The 16,141-nt window shown below is 29.8% G+C and overlaps 5 protein-coding genes across 5 annotated transcripts; 3 read left to right on the top strand and 2 right to left on the bottom strand.

Moving 5' to 3' along the window:
• Window positions 1–716: 716 nt before the first annotated feature.
• PGO_130530 (hypothetical protein, conserved) lies at window positions 717–1,876 on the bottom strand (the record flags this gene model as incomplete). Its single annotated transcript, XM_028689569.1, has 5 exons — window positions 717–781; window positions 1,063–1,127; window positions 1,283–1,336; window positions 1,479–1,556; window positions 1,776–1,876. 5 exons carry the CDS (start codon window positions 1,874–1,876, stop codon window positions 717–719), a joined length of 363 nt encoding a protein of 120 aa, XP_028545370.1.
• A 1,018-nt stretch (window positions 1,877–2,894) lies between these two features.
• PGO_130520 (cytidine deaminase) lies at window positions 2,895–4,106 on the bottom strand (the record flags this gene model as incomplete). Its single annotated transcript, XM_028689568.1, has 1 exon — window positions 2,895–4,106. The coding sequence occupies one exon, from the start codon at window positions 4,104–4,106 to the stop codon at window positions 2,895–2,897; it is 1,212 nt and encodes a 403-aa protein (XP_028545369.1).
• Window positions 4,107–5,782: 1,676 nt separating this feature from the next.
• Window positions 5,783–6,634, top strand: PGO_130510 (hypothetical protein, conserved; the record flags this gene model as incomplete). Its single annotated transcript, XM_028689567.1, has 1 exon — window positions 5,783–6,634. One exon carries the CDS (start codon window positions 5,783–5,785, stop codon window positions 6,632–6,634), a length of 852 nt encoding a protein of 283 aa, XP_028545368.1.
• A 745-nt stretch (window positions 6,635–7,379) lies between these two features.
• On the top strand, window positions 7,380–10,757 carry PGO_130500 (hypothetical protein, conserved; the record flags this gene model as incomplete). Its single annotated transcript, XM_028689566.1, has 11 exons — window positions 7,380–7,509; window positions 7,910–7,953; window positions 8,159–8,240; window positions 8,391–8,435; window positions 8,662–8,748; window positions 8,927–9,003; window positions 9,191–9,287; window positions 9,502–9,631; window positions 10,002–10,102; window positions 10,252–10,323; window positions 10,705–10,757. 11 exons carry the CDS (start codon window positions 7,380–7,382, stop codon window positions 10,755–10,757), a joined length of 918 nt encoding a protein of 305 aa, XP_028545367.1.
• Window positions 10,758–14,286: 3,529 nt separating this feature from the next.
• PGO_130490 (eukaryotic translation initiation factor 5A) lies at window positions 14,287–14,772 on the top strand (the record flags this gene model as incomplete). Its single annotated transcript, XM_028689565.1, has 1 exon — window positions 14,287–14,772. The coding sequence occupies one exon, from the start codon at window positions 14,287–14,289 to the stop codon at window positions 14,770–14,772; it is 486 nt and encodes a 161-aa protein (XP_028545366.1).
• Between the last annotated feature and the right edge of the window lie 1,369 nt (window positions 14,773–16,141).

Here is a 16,141-nt window from a genome sequence, read left to right as displayed (position 1 = left end):
AAAAAAAAGGAGAAGAAAAAAAGGAAGAGAAAAAAAAAGAAGAGGAAAAAAAAAAAAAGTGATAAAAACAATTGCCTCAGCTATTACACGTCTCTGTACATCCCCTAGTTACATCCCATTTTGACAATTTCGAATGTTGCCGTACGTGTAGGTAAATGTGTATTTGTGTATATGTGAATATGTGTATATATGTATATATGTACACACAAGCACACACAAGCACACACACACATACGTACGTACCTACCTGTAGGTGTGTTTTAATTTAATTCTATTTTATTATTTTCTTTTATTTGTTTTTCTCCTATGGCAATATTAGTCCAATTATACGGAAAAAGCACTTATGACTTACCCCTACACGTGTGCACAAATGCAAGAGTGGTACAATTTCTTCCCTTTTTTTCCTTTTTTTTTTTTTCTTTTTTTTAAATATGGTTCTTTCTTTTTTATTCTCTTTGTCTTTGTTCGAAATGTTTCAAAGTGTGTAGTATAGGAGTAATCAATGTAGAGACCCATTTATCGAAACTCATGGGGTGGTGTTAATATGGTGTTCCATACCACTAGTGGTCTTCATTACATTCTGAAATAAATATTGACAAATAAATAAAACATAACCATTTATCAATATTGCGAATAAGTGCATATAATTAATGTGAAGGCGCGATCAACTTTACTATCATTGTTATGGAAAAATTACTAGGAGGTTGTGGAAAATTCTAAATGTCGTCTTTTGGCTTCTCAAGCGTGGGGGCCAGAACCTCTGGAAAGGGTTCCAATGATGCTACAGGAGGAGAAAATATAACAAAATAAAACATGACAAAACAGAACAAATAAATAAAAAAATAGAACAAAATAAAACATAACAAAACAGAACAAATAAATAAAAAAATAAAACAAAATAAAACATGTCAAAACAAAATAAAACAAGACACAACAAAACATCGGCACATTACTGACACATTATCAATCTGTTAATGCACAAATAGGAGGAAGAATGGAGAACGATGTTCATTTAAAATTGCGAATGGTGCTATTTTATTTCTCTTTTTTTTTTTTTTTTACCCGTGTATTTCCATTTGTCCAATATTTCTTTCTTTTGCCTATCGCTGAAGTATTCTATGTTTATCCTTCAATAAAGATGGGAATGGTGGGATACGAAAAAATGTTTAAGAGATAAGGTACTGTAGTAAGGGATAATGTGAACACACAAAGTCGCCTGAGCTTCCTCACAGTGAATTTTTTTTTTTTTTTTTTTTTTTTCTTCCCTCCTTTTTGAACGAACTTTTCTGTGTCTCCATTTAAGTACTCAACTTCTATCATCGGTGGGTTATCATACCTTCAACGGGATAAAAGGGACATGTTATGAATATAAACTAATGTTACAAAAATGGAAAACGAAAATGAAAAAGAAAAGATACATGTGTAGTAAAATAGTTATTAAATTAACATGTTATGTATATGCTTATAAAAATGCTTACGCTAATAGTTCCCATGTTACAGTTAATAGAGGATACTTTTGTTTCATTTTTTGGGAAGACGCGAAAATAATTAGTCTCCTATTATATCAATAAATATGTACACACATATTCATAAAGGATCTTGTGACAAATCAAATGAATTAAACTCACAGATGGAAAATCTGCACATGTTGTCGATATACACATAACAGTGTTGGTGACATCATGTGCACAACTACACTTTTTTTTTTTTTGCCTCTCTATTTCTTCTTCAAGTTTTATATATTCTTCCTTTCGAGTCAGTGAAACCCCCCTTACCTAGCGACATCCGCTTTCTCATTTCGTATAGGGGAATAATACACGTGTAGTTTTCTTAAGTAGGATAAAAATGTTAAGGGAGGGAAAAGTCTATATCTCATGTTGTTAATAACGGAATTGTATGCTTGATGGAGAAATTCTCTCGACGTTTTCTGTAACAGGGGGAATGGGAAAAAAAAAAAAAAAAAAAAAAAAGTGTGTGTATAAAGATATGCGGATATCTGGGGTTGGCTACGTCTCAAACATATATCCAAGCAGCAATTAATTTATATGTTAATATATCTATGTTATGAATTACCTTTTCATGTTTGCATAAAATTACACTACTTTTAATTCTAAGGATGCATTAACTACGATCAACTTATTATAATAAAAAAATGTTTTCATTTCATTTTTTTTTTTTTTTTTTTTCTTTTTTCTTTGTGAAAAATTGAGCTGAAGAAAAAGCTGCACACTAATAAAAAGAATTAAAAAAAAAAAAAAAAAAATAAATATATATCTGTGTAAGAAATGTTAATAGAACCAAAAATGGAAGGAAAGGGAATGTGTTGGTTTTGTTCTTCTATCTCTTCTTAGTTGGCCAAAGAGTGCAGCGAGGAAATTTCGTGCGTGTTTACATATACATAAATATGTACATGCGAGAATGCAATAATGTGAGAAGAAAAACGAATCGAGTGTTCCAAAAAAAAAAAAAAAAAAAAAAAAAAAGTTCTGAATCAATCTCTCCAACTGTAGAAACCCGTGTACCAAAGAAAGCAGAACAATCAATACGCATTAGGTTTATTTGAATCATATATAAGGTTTACAAAAGGTAGTTCTTATATCATATCGAAGGAGCAAATTAAAAAGATTTAAAAAAAAAAAAAAAAAAAAAAAAAGGCTGAATTGGGTAAAAAATAGTACATATATATATATATATATATATATATATATATATATATATATATATACAACCCATGGTGCTGTTCCATTTGAGGTGGTATACAGAAACAGAGGAGGGTGGGGGTAAATACAAAATGGAAGTTAAAAACGAGATGTACATACATCATCATATGGTGATGTTGTCTGTTCATATACGGGAACCTTTTTGCATAATGTCCATAAAAATGAAGGATTAAACTATGACACCGCTCGGATTGCTTTGTACACCTTAAAGTGATGATTAAGTTTTTTTAAGCAATGTAATTTTTCTCTACTAAACAGAGCCCCATTCGCTGGGTTAACTTTGTCAAATATTACACATTTAATACGTGAATGTATCATAGCCATTGCACACATAAAACAGGGTTCATGGCTTAAAAAGGCAAAATAATTAGTGCATAAATATTGATCGTTATCAACTGGGTTGTGAGTATTTATCCGAGTGTGATTTACCACACTGATATTGTTATCGCCACTCATATCGCCACTCTTATCGCTATTTTTATTGCCATTCTTATCGTCATTCTTAATGCCATTCTTATCGCCACTCTTATCGCTATTTTTATTGCCATTTTTATTTCCATTCACCCCTTCCTCTGCCATATCAAGTGCACCTGCCAAGTTCGACATACATTTTGCACTTCTTGTCCCCCCCGTTTGGTCATATCCAATTTTGCATTTTTTGTCAAGTACGTCAGGTGAACATTCCAATGCAGATAAGTATCGCATATCACTAATTGTGTATTTATTATCCTCAGTGATGTATTCATTTTTGGAGGTATATAATTCTTTTTTAATCTTCCACATATGACGTAATTTAAATGAAACCTGCTCAATAGCTAACATAACTGAATGTTGTAATGGGTGATTTTTTATATTATCACCTGAACAAGCAATAACTTTGTCATTATGTGTTAATACACATCCACTCTGACAAGTACCAAATTTTTTTCCAATGTGAATGGAAACATTTAAAAAATGTACACACTTATTTACTTCTTCATTTTTCAATATTGTTAACTCATTTGTCGGTTTTCTATAATAAAGTGGCCAATGTACAGACCATTCTACATATTGTTTTCTTGTCATAGGTGGATGTTTGGAGACATTCACTTTTTTCATAGTTATTTCCTTTCCATTATTTATTTGTACTATTTTGTTAAGTATATCATCTGGTAATTCAGCACAAAATCCGACAAGTATTTGTACACTTTTTTCGTTTAATTTACGACATCTTTTTAGATGATTATAATTGTTATGAAGCTGACTATTAGCAAAATCTTTCATAACATTTATGCATTTTTTTGTTATGTCTTTATTTATTTCGAAGCAGTACATGCTTGTTAACTCGATCCCTTGTGTATACGAGTCGGGGAAAATTTCTTCCAGGCCAACGATTTCGGTATTCATTATTTAAAGGGTGTGTGTGTGTGTGTGTGGCAAGAGTGGAGAAGTAGTTGAATATTTTTTGGGTACTGTTTTCCCATAAGGCCGATTGGAAAGGTTCCTAAAAGATATCCATACAAAATGGCCTTCTAAAGGGTTCCCTTTTTTTTTTTTTCCTCTTTTTTTTTTTTTCCTCTTTTTTTTTAACCTTAACGTTAATGTAGAAAAAAAAAAATATATATTAGTAAAATTGAGAAACCGTCATATGAACAGTAAGCTACTACCTAAGAAAAGGAATACCATTAGTGGCTAATCCAAATGACGGATTACAAGAAGGCACAAATTTACAATAAAAACTTTCATTTTAAAAATAAAACACAAACTGTTACTGCTTAGTTAAAGAAAACGGTTGAAATGGGAAGGGATGGGATCACTTTCTTTTTTTTTTTTTTTTTTTTTTTGTCAAAATTACACATTCTTCATATTGGACGATTTTTTTTTAGGATTATTCGTTTAAGCTAGTTTAAAACCAAAAAGGTGGTCTTCTCCTCGTTTATTTTTGCATTGTAACTTAAAGGCTATATTTTATTCGTTTATATTTAAGTAATATGTGACATATGTATTCATTGGTGAACATATATATTACTTCACTATTTCTCATTGTTCCCCTTTTTTCATTATTCTGTGTTACATATGTATGTTCTATTTTTGTTTTAACAATTATTTTTTGTTAGGGTTTGTAGAGGAGGGGGTTATAAGAATCCTCCATTTTTACTTTTACGTTAAAGCAAGCAACGCTTTGGCAGTCATTTTTATTTTTGCCAAGCCTAAGGTTTTTAAAGTGTTCCTTTTTTCAGTACAGCTATTAACCTTCACATTTTTTTTTTTATGTCATTATAAAAAAGAGAAAAAAAAAAAAAAAAAAAAAAAAAAAAAAAAAAAAAAAAAAAAAAATTTTTTTTTTATAAAAAAAAAAAAAAAAAAAAAAAAAAAAAAAAAAAAAAAAAAAAAAAAAAAAAAACATAAATTGTTCAGGTGAAAAAAATGCAAACCACTGAATCATTTTGGCTATTTTGGGGGAACTAGCCAAGTTGTGTTTTTTTTTCCATATATGCTCAATCGTTCATTCGTTTACTTGTTTATTCGTACCACTTGTTGCTTTTTAAAAAAAAATGAATTAAAATAACGTAAGAACTTGGAAAAATAAGATATATGATGATCTTACCTTTTTGGGGATAATTTCTTAAATGGTCACAGAAGTGGGGAACACCAATAGAGTAAACCTTTACGAAAGGGTATACCTTGTTGTGTGTGCATGAAGCAAAAAAAAAATAAAATAAAAAAAAATAATAAATAAAATAATGGTAATAATAAAAATAACACATTAGAAAGCACATCCAATTTCAAGACCCGAAATTTTATTCCAAACTGAGGAAATTTGCGTGAACAGACACTGGGGAAACTTTTCAATAATATTATTTACACAAAAGTGCTACTCATTTTTGGAAGAGAAAAAGGTGAAGTGAGAAGCATGCCTAATTTATAGGAAAAGCGAATACAAATGGTATCATAAATAATGTTCATTTTTGTTTTTTTTTTTTTTTTTTAAAGCAAAACATAAGAAAAATATATACACATATAAGGAGGATGGGGGGGGAACACATAGATTTGATTGTGTAAACGAAATATTAATGAAAAGAATGTACACAATAGATTTTGTAAAGGACGAAAGATATGTTCGGAGGGTAGGTGATTTGTGTGGAGGGTATTATGTTCCTTTTGCTATACCAGGTAGATATAAGTGCAATGTAGAAGATATAGAATATGTGTTAGACATATGGATGAATAAAAGTAGTGAAGTAAAAGAAAAGGGGAAAAAGGATGAGAAAGATTTATTGCTATTAAGTTCTATATTTAAGGAAACAAAATTTTCCTTAATTTTATGCAAATCAAGATATGAAAAAAATATGTGTGTGTGGAAAATATTATGGTGTGCATGGAAAGATATATTTAAGCAAACTTTTAAAAAAAATAAGAATATATATATGGACAAGTATAAAACAGATCTTATTCATTTTCAAGCTGGTTGTATATACCTACTATTTTTATTATATTTTTGTCAACATGTTGAAGAAAATAACTATCCCTTTCCCATATACATGGAGATAGAGATAATGAATCTCTGTTTGAGTGTAACAGAAGAATGTGAAAAAATGTGTATGCATAAAGATTTAAGATTTATTTTAAATTTTATGGTAGATTCCAATTCGATTATATTGTGTTGTAATGACAGCTTTGAAGGAATTTTTCAAGACAGATATGGCGCTCCTCTATACATTGAAAAAAGTAAATTAGGAGTTGAAAATACAGCACAAATTAATGATGTAGATTTATCCACTTACTATAAACATTTTCATGATGAGATAAAAGACATTTGTGATTTATGTGACAAACAAAGAAAAAAAAGTACCATGAGCAATACTTCTGCCAGCATTCTTCACTCGAAGTTTCAACTCATATGGAAGGCCCTAACAGAGGACGATTTATTTTAAGTTGGGCTTGCCCGAGTGAGGGAAAATGTCCTCTCCCCGTGGCTCATCCCGTGCGATCCACCGTTCCCTTCCTGTTATTACAGTTCGTAATTGATCGCCCACTATTTACTATTCATCGTTTGCCATTCATTTTTTTCCATTCATTTTTTACGTCCATTTTTTACGTCCATTTCTACGCCTACTTCTATGTCAATTTTTGTTTTTATTTTGTTTTTATTTTTCTTTATTTTTTGACGAGCTTTTCGAGCATGACCGTTTCATCCGGAGCGTGTGCACAATTTTTCTGTTTTTGTGACACACAAAATTTTTCACTTTATTTCGAACTGCATAGTTGGACAAAGAATTCAAAATGATGTACATACATTACAATGTCCCCTAAACTGAGAATAAATTTTTACAACGGGAAGTTTGGTACCAATATATTTCTGTGCAAATGAGGCAAGCGTTGAGAGTCCAATGGGCAAATGTAAAAGGGGGAAAGAAAAGCGCACCTATATATATGCATATCTACCTGTACATGCATGCTGATTTATGTATGGGCATTCCCAATTGCGTACCGAGTTACTGTGTTTGTTTTTTTGAAACGACGTTGCAGCATTTTCACTTTTATTTTGCTTTCCTTTTGCTGTATTATGCTTTATTTTATTATTATTTTTTTTTTAAGTATACACACATACACGTACGTGTATACACATTTACATCTATAACAAACCACTTGTCTACTCACAACATTTTACTAACAACGATGAAGGCACTTGGCATCTTTTTAATTTTGTGTTTTTTCCTTTGTCAAGAAAGACCAGTTGCTGTTGGAGTCATCCTAAAACAAGATCCGTATTTGGACGACGAGTTCAGAAGTTTTACCTACTTTTTTGGTTACACAGAGTGAATAATTTTATTTTATTTTGAGAGGATTAATTGATGAGTTCAATGTGTTCTTTTTATATTCCACTAGATATTTACATGTCTATTTTACACTTTTTGAGTAATCCAAGGTTTATCACCTGATTTAATTCTTACCAATCCATTTCAACCTTTCTGCTGTCCTACTCTTCTTAAAAATTTTTTTTTTTTTTTTTTTTTTTTTTTTTGAGAAGCTTCTTCCCCATCGGCAAATTTCCTTTCTAGGATAATTCACAGTGATGAGTCCAAATTTATTCCAAAGCAGGACAAAATAGGTTTGACGTTATATTCATCTTGTATTTTCTTCATAAAAAAAAAAAAAAAAAAATGAAGGAATCTAAAAGGGTAAATTCTTATTTCACTATATTGTAGATATATGGAGTAAAACAGTGGATAAGGCGTACTCAATTAATCAAGTAAAGTTTTTTACATAAGTAAAAAAAAAAAAAAAAAAAAAAAAAAGGGCACTCTTCATTTGCGACAAAATTATGAACATTTCTAGGAGTTAAAAATGACCACACATAAGTAAAGATATATATATATATATGTATATATATATGTGTATATGAAAACATATATACTTATTCGTATGTGTATTCCCCTTCATTATCACTTCTCTAGGTTTCTAGCGGAATTATGAAGGTATACATGTCCCTCTTATTGTTCCTTCTATTACCATATTTTGCATATATTGGCATATTCGGTGAGACTCCAAAGCATATACATATCATATGAAAAAGTTAGAGCAAAACTATCATATGATAAAGTCAAACGAAGGAAAAATATATATATATATATATATATATATATATATATATTTATTTTATCATTTCCCTTATTTTTTAATTTTTAGGACATACACGAAACCAGACAACCTTAACCTTGTCATCTATAATGGGTATTTAATCCTAAGAAATAGTTACATTGGAAGAGAGAAATACTCACCATGGCGCAAAAAAAAAAAAAAATAAAATAAAATAAATAAATAAAAATAAATAAAATAAATTAATAGACCAATTTATACATGTACGTGCATGCATGTGTATGTGTGTTAACATTTTTGCATACTCCAGTAGGAATAGTTTCAAAACTCTTTACACCCCTTTTACTAATACACTTTTCAGCATACTTCACCGCCCTAATTGTGTTCTTTTTGACTAACGGGATTTTAAACATTGGCTTTGTATGCTCGTTGCCATTGGTATTCGGATGTATAAGCAGGAAAATGAAAAAAAAATAAAAAAAATAAAAAGAAGCAGAATCCAAGCTGTGATGAAAATGAGTCAAAGCATACTGTTTTTCCCTCAATAGGAAAAGACTCTATTTACAAATGAAAATTAATTTTTTTTTTTTTTTTTTTTTTCACCCCTTCCCACCCCAACACTTCAGCTTTTGTTTTCAATTTAGCTAACTCGGATTACACAATTAAAGCTATGTTCAAATATACTAGATACATATTTTGTTTTGTACGTGCATAAGACACATAAATAGAACAAGTAAATGAGATATTCACTTGTGTGAATATGTACATCTCTACACGTACACCTCTATATGTACACCTCTATATGTACACCTCTACATGTACACCTATATACGCACACCTTTATAAGTATACATGTCCAATATATCCCTTCTATCAATTTGCATTTGTAGATCTTGGCCAAGTTCATATACGACATTTTGACAAATTTGAGAGGAGACGAAGCAAATGCTTTCGATTACGGGCTCAGTGGATACATATACATGTCAAGTTAGCAATGAAATAAAAAATAAGTAGAACATATCAATGTTTGCTTTTGTGTAAAATTGGATTTGTATTCACTAAGAACTTGAATTTTTAAAATCAAATTTGTTATCCCAGTTACATGTGCACATCATTCATTTATTCCTCAATTCAATCCTTCACATATGTGTGTATGTGTGTTCTCTTTTTTTATTTTTTCCCTTAATTTTCCTTTTCCTAGTGCTCAAAGGAAATTATTATATGATCTTAAAAATAGTGCACTTATTTGTGCTAAGCTTAATGGCTCTTATTATTAAAAAATTATTTACACGGGTTTTTGATGAAGGAGATTTGAAGAGTCCTCAAAGCATGTAAGAAATGTTAATAGAGAAAGAGAGAGGCTGCGAATGATATATAATGCATGAATAAAAAAAATGCATATTAATGTGCACATGTTTATTGTCAATTCTTAATTTTGACAACGGATATTCCTTCCCATTTGAGGGTGTCATATCTATCTTTCATTATATATATATATATATATATATATTTCCTTTTCTATAAATGCTGCCGATAGAAAGTCATAATTTTCATGATTACTTTGTCTTAATTTTCTCTTAGCGTATGTTGAGTACGTGATTCCACCAATATATTATTTATTTTCCCCTTTATTTAATTATTTTATTTTTTTTTTTCACTGCACTTTTTTTTTATTTTATTCCTCTGATATCTATTGCTCAGCCTATCAGATAAGTACATGGTGTCTTTCCTATGTTCTCTACCCATCGCTGCATCGATTACACAAATTTATTATCTAGCTAGCCAAACGATAAATCCCATTGGTAGGAAAAGAAATAAAAATAATCTGACGTTTTAAGCTTTTTCATCATATTATAACATGTGAATTTGAAGAAAAAGTAGATATTTACAATAAGCTGAATTTTCTTAACATGAGATTCATTTGGGTTTTCTCTTACCCTTTTTTTTGCAGACCCAAGTGTATTTTTTATGATCCCAACTTCAATAAATTTTTCTTCAACCAGCACAATTTTTTCATTATCATGTAGGACAATTTGATAGAATAGTACTTGTGCATTTACATTTTTACAAATATGTGTGACTTTTTTTATAATCACATTTTATCGATTTGTCACCCCCCCCCCCCCTTCTTTTCTGCACCATTAGCACTGGCAATCACAACCTATGCATTAACTGCTCTTAGAGATATTGTCGAAACGGGTAGGAATAAAAAGAAGACGCGAAAAAGGAAAAAGTAGAAGAGAGAGATGAAGAGAAGAAGATGGGGATGTTAATTATGTAGATGTTGTGGAAATCATAGGAAATCATAATCTGCTTTATATTTTGCACCACACACATGTACATACGTACATATATATATATAGACATATTTCTCCTTTCAATTTCGGACCTTTCCCCTTTTCAGATTACAATCACGTTTTAAACAAGATACCGAGTAACATCAGTGAATTTTTATGATGCAATATTTTTTAGAAAGGGAGGAAAAAAAAAAAAAAAAAAAAGATTTATTCAAAAAAGTAATGAATGTGTTAAACGAACAAAATGCATAATTTCGTATTAAAATTGTCTTTTTTTTTCCCTTTTTTTTTTCCTTTTTTTTTTTTTTTTTTTTTTTCCCCGTACACAGTTAAAGATGCATATATGAAAAAAAAAAAAAAAAAAGTTAATTGTTTTTGTCACTCATAAGTATTCCGCTTTTTCTTTTACCAAAGATTACAAAAAAAAAAAAAAAAAAAAAGTACAATAGTACATTTGTAGTTTTATGAGAAATGATAAAATGTTTTTTATTTTTTATTTTATATTTTTATTTTACATTTTATTTTTTCACAACTTTTCTATAGTTAAAGGACATGGTGTACTTAACATTTTAAGGCCACGTTTTTTTTTTTTTTTTTTTTTTTTATGGCAATATAGTGTAATTAAAAGTTATTTCGTGATATAAAAAGAAGTGATTATTTTTTACGACCTGTTCTCCAAATGATAACAATGGGACTAGAGAACGTATTCATGGTGAGCTTATACCAATTTGTGTGATGTGGAAATGCTTGTAAAAAAAAAAAAAAAAAAAAACTCCTTAATGGAAAGGTTATGCGAAGTGTTACAAACAAATGTATGTTACGAAATAAGTAGATTAGATTGGACCATGTTCATAGGAACAACTGTAAACTATGAGTCATTTTACATTGTATTTTATATCTTAGTAGTAGCAAAATATAAAAGCTTTTTTTTTTTTTTTTTTCTTTTTTTTTAAGTTTAATAAAATTAAGAAGGTTTTTGATCTTCCTTCGCCTTTTGAGGGGTTAATACATACCTCGCAAAAAATGACAAAATCAAATGGCAACAAAAATGGACTAGAATAAAAAATATGAAAAAATAATAATGCTCGGCAAAATACAGTTAAAGCTGATATGTAATGACATGTTTATCATTTATATCATATTCGTAAAACAATTTCACATATTCGATGAGATGGAAGTATTATATAATGTAAAAAATAGACACTATCCAAATAACGATATAATCTTCCTTTTTGCCCTCTTTTTTTTATTCTTTTTATTTTCACAACGTTTAATGATATATATGTGTCCCTTTACAACTAATCCATTTCACAAATACCTCGTGGAAACAGTAAATTATTTAATTATCTTGTTATTTCTGCCTATTTGATAAATACATAAATATGCTGAATTAGGTGTACAAACTCATGAGAACGTTCCCCCACTTCCCCCCCGGTTGCAGTGTACTGTAGTATTTACCGAATTGACAGAAGAAAATCCCAACTTTTTGCTAAACTGGTTAGTAGTAACAGGCCATAATATAAACAAAATGGGAACAAGTGAACTCATCAGTGAATTAAAAAAAAAGATAGCTTTTCTTATCATATGAAGGGGAAGTAAATATACTACACACATACATTCACATATGCATATGCATATATATATATATATATATATATATATATATATATCAGTTGTACGTATAATAATGCTTCCTTGCTGCGTATACCCCTTTCCCTTCGATGATGAGGAATTTTGAATGGTGTGCGGAATTTCAAAAGTGAAATAAAAATATGCTTTAACTTATGCTTAGAATAAGGAAACATGTTTAGTACATCGGAAAAAAAAAAAAAAAAAAAAAGTTTAACATTATTACAATTCCTCACCCTTTGTAGTAGGAACTAGGGATTACGCATTAAATTCCTTAACACTTATTAGGTCTCAAACTTTTAAATACCATTTCTCGTTTTACATTTTCAATATCATAAAATATTTCTATTTTTCGTTTTTCCCAGAACTGTTAGCAGAAAAAGAAAACGTGATATATTTTTTTGGTTATATAAATATTTACATGTTCACGCAGTTGCATATATATATGTATACACAAAAAGTATGAAAGTAGTGTCATATACCCCCTTGCTCTTATATTTTACATTGTAAGGGGGAAAATTTTGCTTACGACATTTACAATATGTCATTACTATGCGCGTGACTGCTGCAGCAGTGAATAAACATATATAATATATATATATAAATATATATATAAATATATATATAAATATATATATATATGCATGGTATTTCATAATACCTTGTTTATAAGTAAATAAACATGTATGCGCCTCAAACATTGTATATTCAAATGTATATATAATGTTATGCCTCCTCAACAAGTACAAAAAAAAAAAAAAAACTCATCTTAATTCATTCGTTCTCATTTCAGCATTTGCTGAGAGTAATAATATATATATACCATAAGTCGTGTTAATACGTTCGTATGTTACCTGAAAACAAGCCTGCAAATGATTAATGCAAATAAATGAAGCAAATTTTGGGTAATGCGTCGATTTTCCTTTCGGTTCCCGTTACATTCATACATATATAATGTATAAAATATATATACGTGATTGATGAATATATATATGTATGTTTTACTCTAAATTTTAGCTCACCATTTTGGCGATTCCCCATTTCGGAACATACTTGTTTTAATTTTCCCCCACACAAGTGGGTAAATTTATTAATCGTTTCTTGTAACTCCAAAGCACAGTACATATAACGTATACAAAATATATAAAATAGTAATTTGATATACTGGGCAAGGTTGCCTTTTTCCGTGTTTTAAAAATTTAATTTATCTTTTAACTAACTGATATAAGGAAAGTAAAGAGGCAAGAGTGTATGTAATAGTTAGCTCCATTTTTCTGAGCGAAAGAAAAAAATAAAGGGAGAACGCTTTAAAAAATAAAAAAAAATGTAGTAACGTTTTAGTATATATTATAAGCACATATATATATATATATTACCCCATATCGAACAAACAATTTTTATAAGGTTAACAAAGAAAACAATAAAAAAACCAAAAGTTGAAGTGAAAAAAAGTTCGGAATAAAGCATTACCATTCACATGTTCGTACCCTATTCTCATTTATATTTTTAAATCATTTGTATATCCAAGTGTGTTTTAATTATTTTTTATTTTTATCTATTTATCAAGAAAATTTAAGTTAATATAATTCCAAAAGAGGGAGTGGAAGAAATAAAAGTAATTTAGAACGATATATCACATTTTAAGAAGAGTTTCCTAAAGGAACATTTTTGTATGATTATTCTGTTTGTAGGGGGAATATCAGTTTTTAGCTTTTTTAGCCTTTTTAGCCTTTTTAGCCTTTTTAGCCTTTTTAGCTATTTTCGCATTTTTAATTTTTTTAACATTTTTAGCTCTTTTAGCTTTTTTAATTTTTTTAACCTTTTTATTCTTTATCACATTTGGGTTTTTCTGTATTCAGGCGCATTTCGCAGTACAGCCTTTTTACCACATACACTTTTTTTTTTTTTTTTTTTTTTTCACCACGTATTAAAAAAGAGTATTGAAAAAAAAAAAAAAAAAAAAAAGCCATTTTCTCTTTTAAGAACTAGCTATTATTTTTGTTTTAAAAAAAAAATTTTTTTTTTTTTTTTCCCATTTTTGGCTTCCAAATCACCTGAACATGTCAGATCACGAAACATATGACAACATTGATGCAGGAGCGTCACAAACTTACCCTGTACAGGCAGGTGCAATAAAAAAGAATGGACATGTTATGCTAAAGGAACATCCATGTAAAGTAGTTGATTATTCAACATCAAAAACTGGAAAACATGGTCATGCAAAAGCACACATTGTAGGTATTGATATTTTCACGGGGAAAAAATATGAAGATATATGTCCAACATCACATAATATGGATGTACCTGTTGTCAAAAGAACAGAATTGCAATTAATCGATATTACTGAAGATGGTTTCGTTTCATTACTTCATGACAATGGAGAGACCAAGGATGATCTAAGTTTGCCAAAAGACTCAGATGGAAATTTAGATGAAGTTGCTAAGCAAATCCGTACCCTTTTTGATGGTGGAAAATCCGTATTAGTTAGTGTTTTATCTGCTTGTGGTCAAGAAAAAATTATTGCAGTCAAAGAATTGTCATCTTAAAGGAAACTATCTGGTGGGAGGGGAATTAAGTTATGTTTTGTTTTCTTCTATTCTATAGTGAAAATAAGGGTTAGAGGTGATTCAGTGCCATATTATATGTATATATGTGCATATATATTTATAGTTCAGCTTTTTTACACTCAAGAGTTTATTATTATTATTTTTTTTTTTTTTTTTTATGATCCTCCTCCCCCCCTCATAAGGTGTGTGTGTGTGTATGTGTAGGATTTACCACCCCACGGACATCCCATCCCCCCTTCTTACATGTACATTCAGAGTAGCGTTGTCCCATATATTTTAAGAATTTATACTTTACACTTATAATCAATCATTTCCACTATTACACACATGCGTGCTTACTTGAATACACTTTAACTTCCTGCACGAGTTTATATGTATATAAAAATATGAGCACAGACATACATGTACATTCACAGAAATACATATATACGTACACAGACATATATTGAACATTTATAAACATTTTAAAAGAGGATAATACGAAAATTATTTTTTTGTAATGTCATCCTAATGAAAAACTGGGTCCAAACAGAATAAAAGAAAAATAAAAAGACGCAAAAGCAGTGAACTCATTGGTACGACCTTATGATACAGAATTTTTTTTTCCCGCACCATTTATGAATAAACAAAAGGAACGCACATAAATGTATGTGTGCATGTATGTATATTTTCTTGGTTGCATGCATAACTGTTAAACCGGATCAAGGAACTAAGTTTCTTTTTAGAGGTCCCCAAATATAAACGACAGTGTAACATTTTGCGAGAAATGAAAAGAAAGGAAAAATTCATTCACGTCAATAATGTGCACACAGTTGACCTTGCTGTAAAGTCTTTTTTTTTATGCTGCACTAATTTGACGAATTAACTTGCATCACATTTTTTTTTTAATGGTTTAAAGGGAGGAAGCACAGTAAAGAAACAGTGCTTATCCTTGTGTATGTATATGCACGCTTGTGCGTGTTTATGCTGCAGCGGTGATTGAGTTGCTAACGAAATTGGTTCCAGAAAGCATAAAGGGGATCTAGGGGATTACTCCGCATAATTCAAAAAAAAAAAAATAGTGGTGTACTACAAATCATTAAAAAAAATTGTACCTTGTTAATTTTTTTTTTTATTTCAAATTTGAAGCATTTTTCGTCATCGATGCGTGTGCGTGTGCGTGTGCGTATGTTGGACTGTATACACTGGGTGTGCAAAATAGTTGGGGTAAATTACGTCTCCTAATTTTTTCTTTGTACCATAGGAGTTTCTATATTAGCGTTGCTGCTTACGGCTCGGTTACTTTTCATTGTGATGTTTCCATTTTGCCACAAGCATAGGTAGCGGTGATGGTAATGCTGGTGGAAAG

The sequence above is a fragment of the Plasmodium gonderi genome (genome assembly GCF_002157705.1).
Source record: "Plasmodium gonderi DNA, contig: Chr13, whole genome shotgun sequence".
NCBI lineage: Eukaryota > Apicomplexa > Aconoidasida > Haemosporida > Plasmodiidae > Plasmodium > Plasmodium gonderi.
The sequence above is the reverse complement of the archived record's forward strand: the minus strand, read 5'-3'. Positions and strand labels throughout refer to the sequence as shown.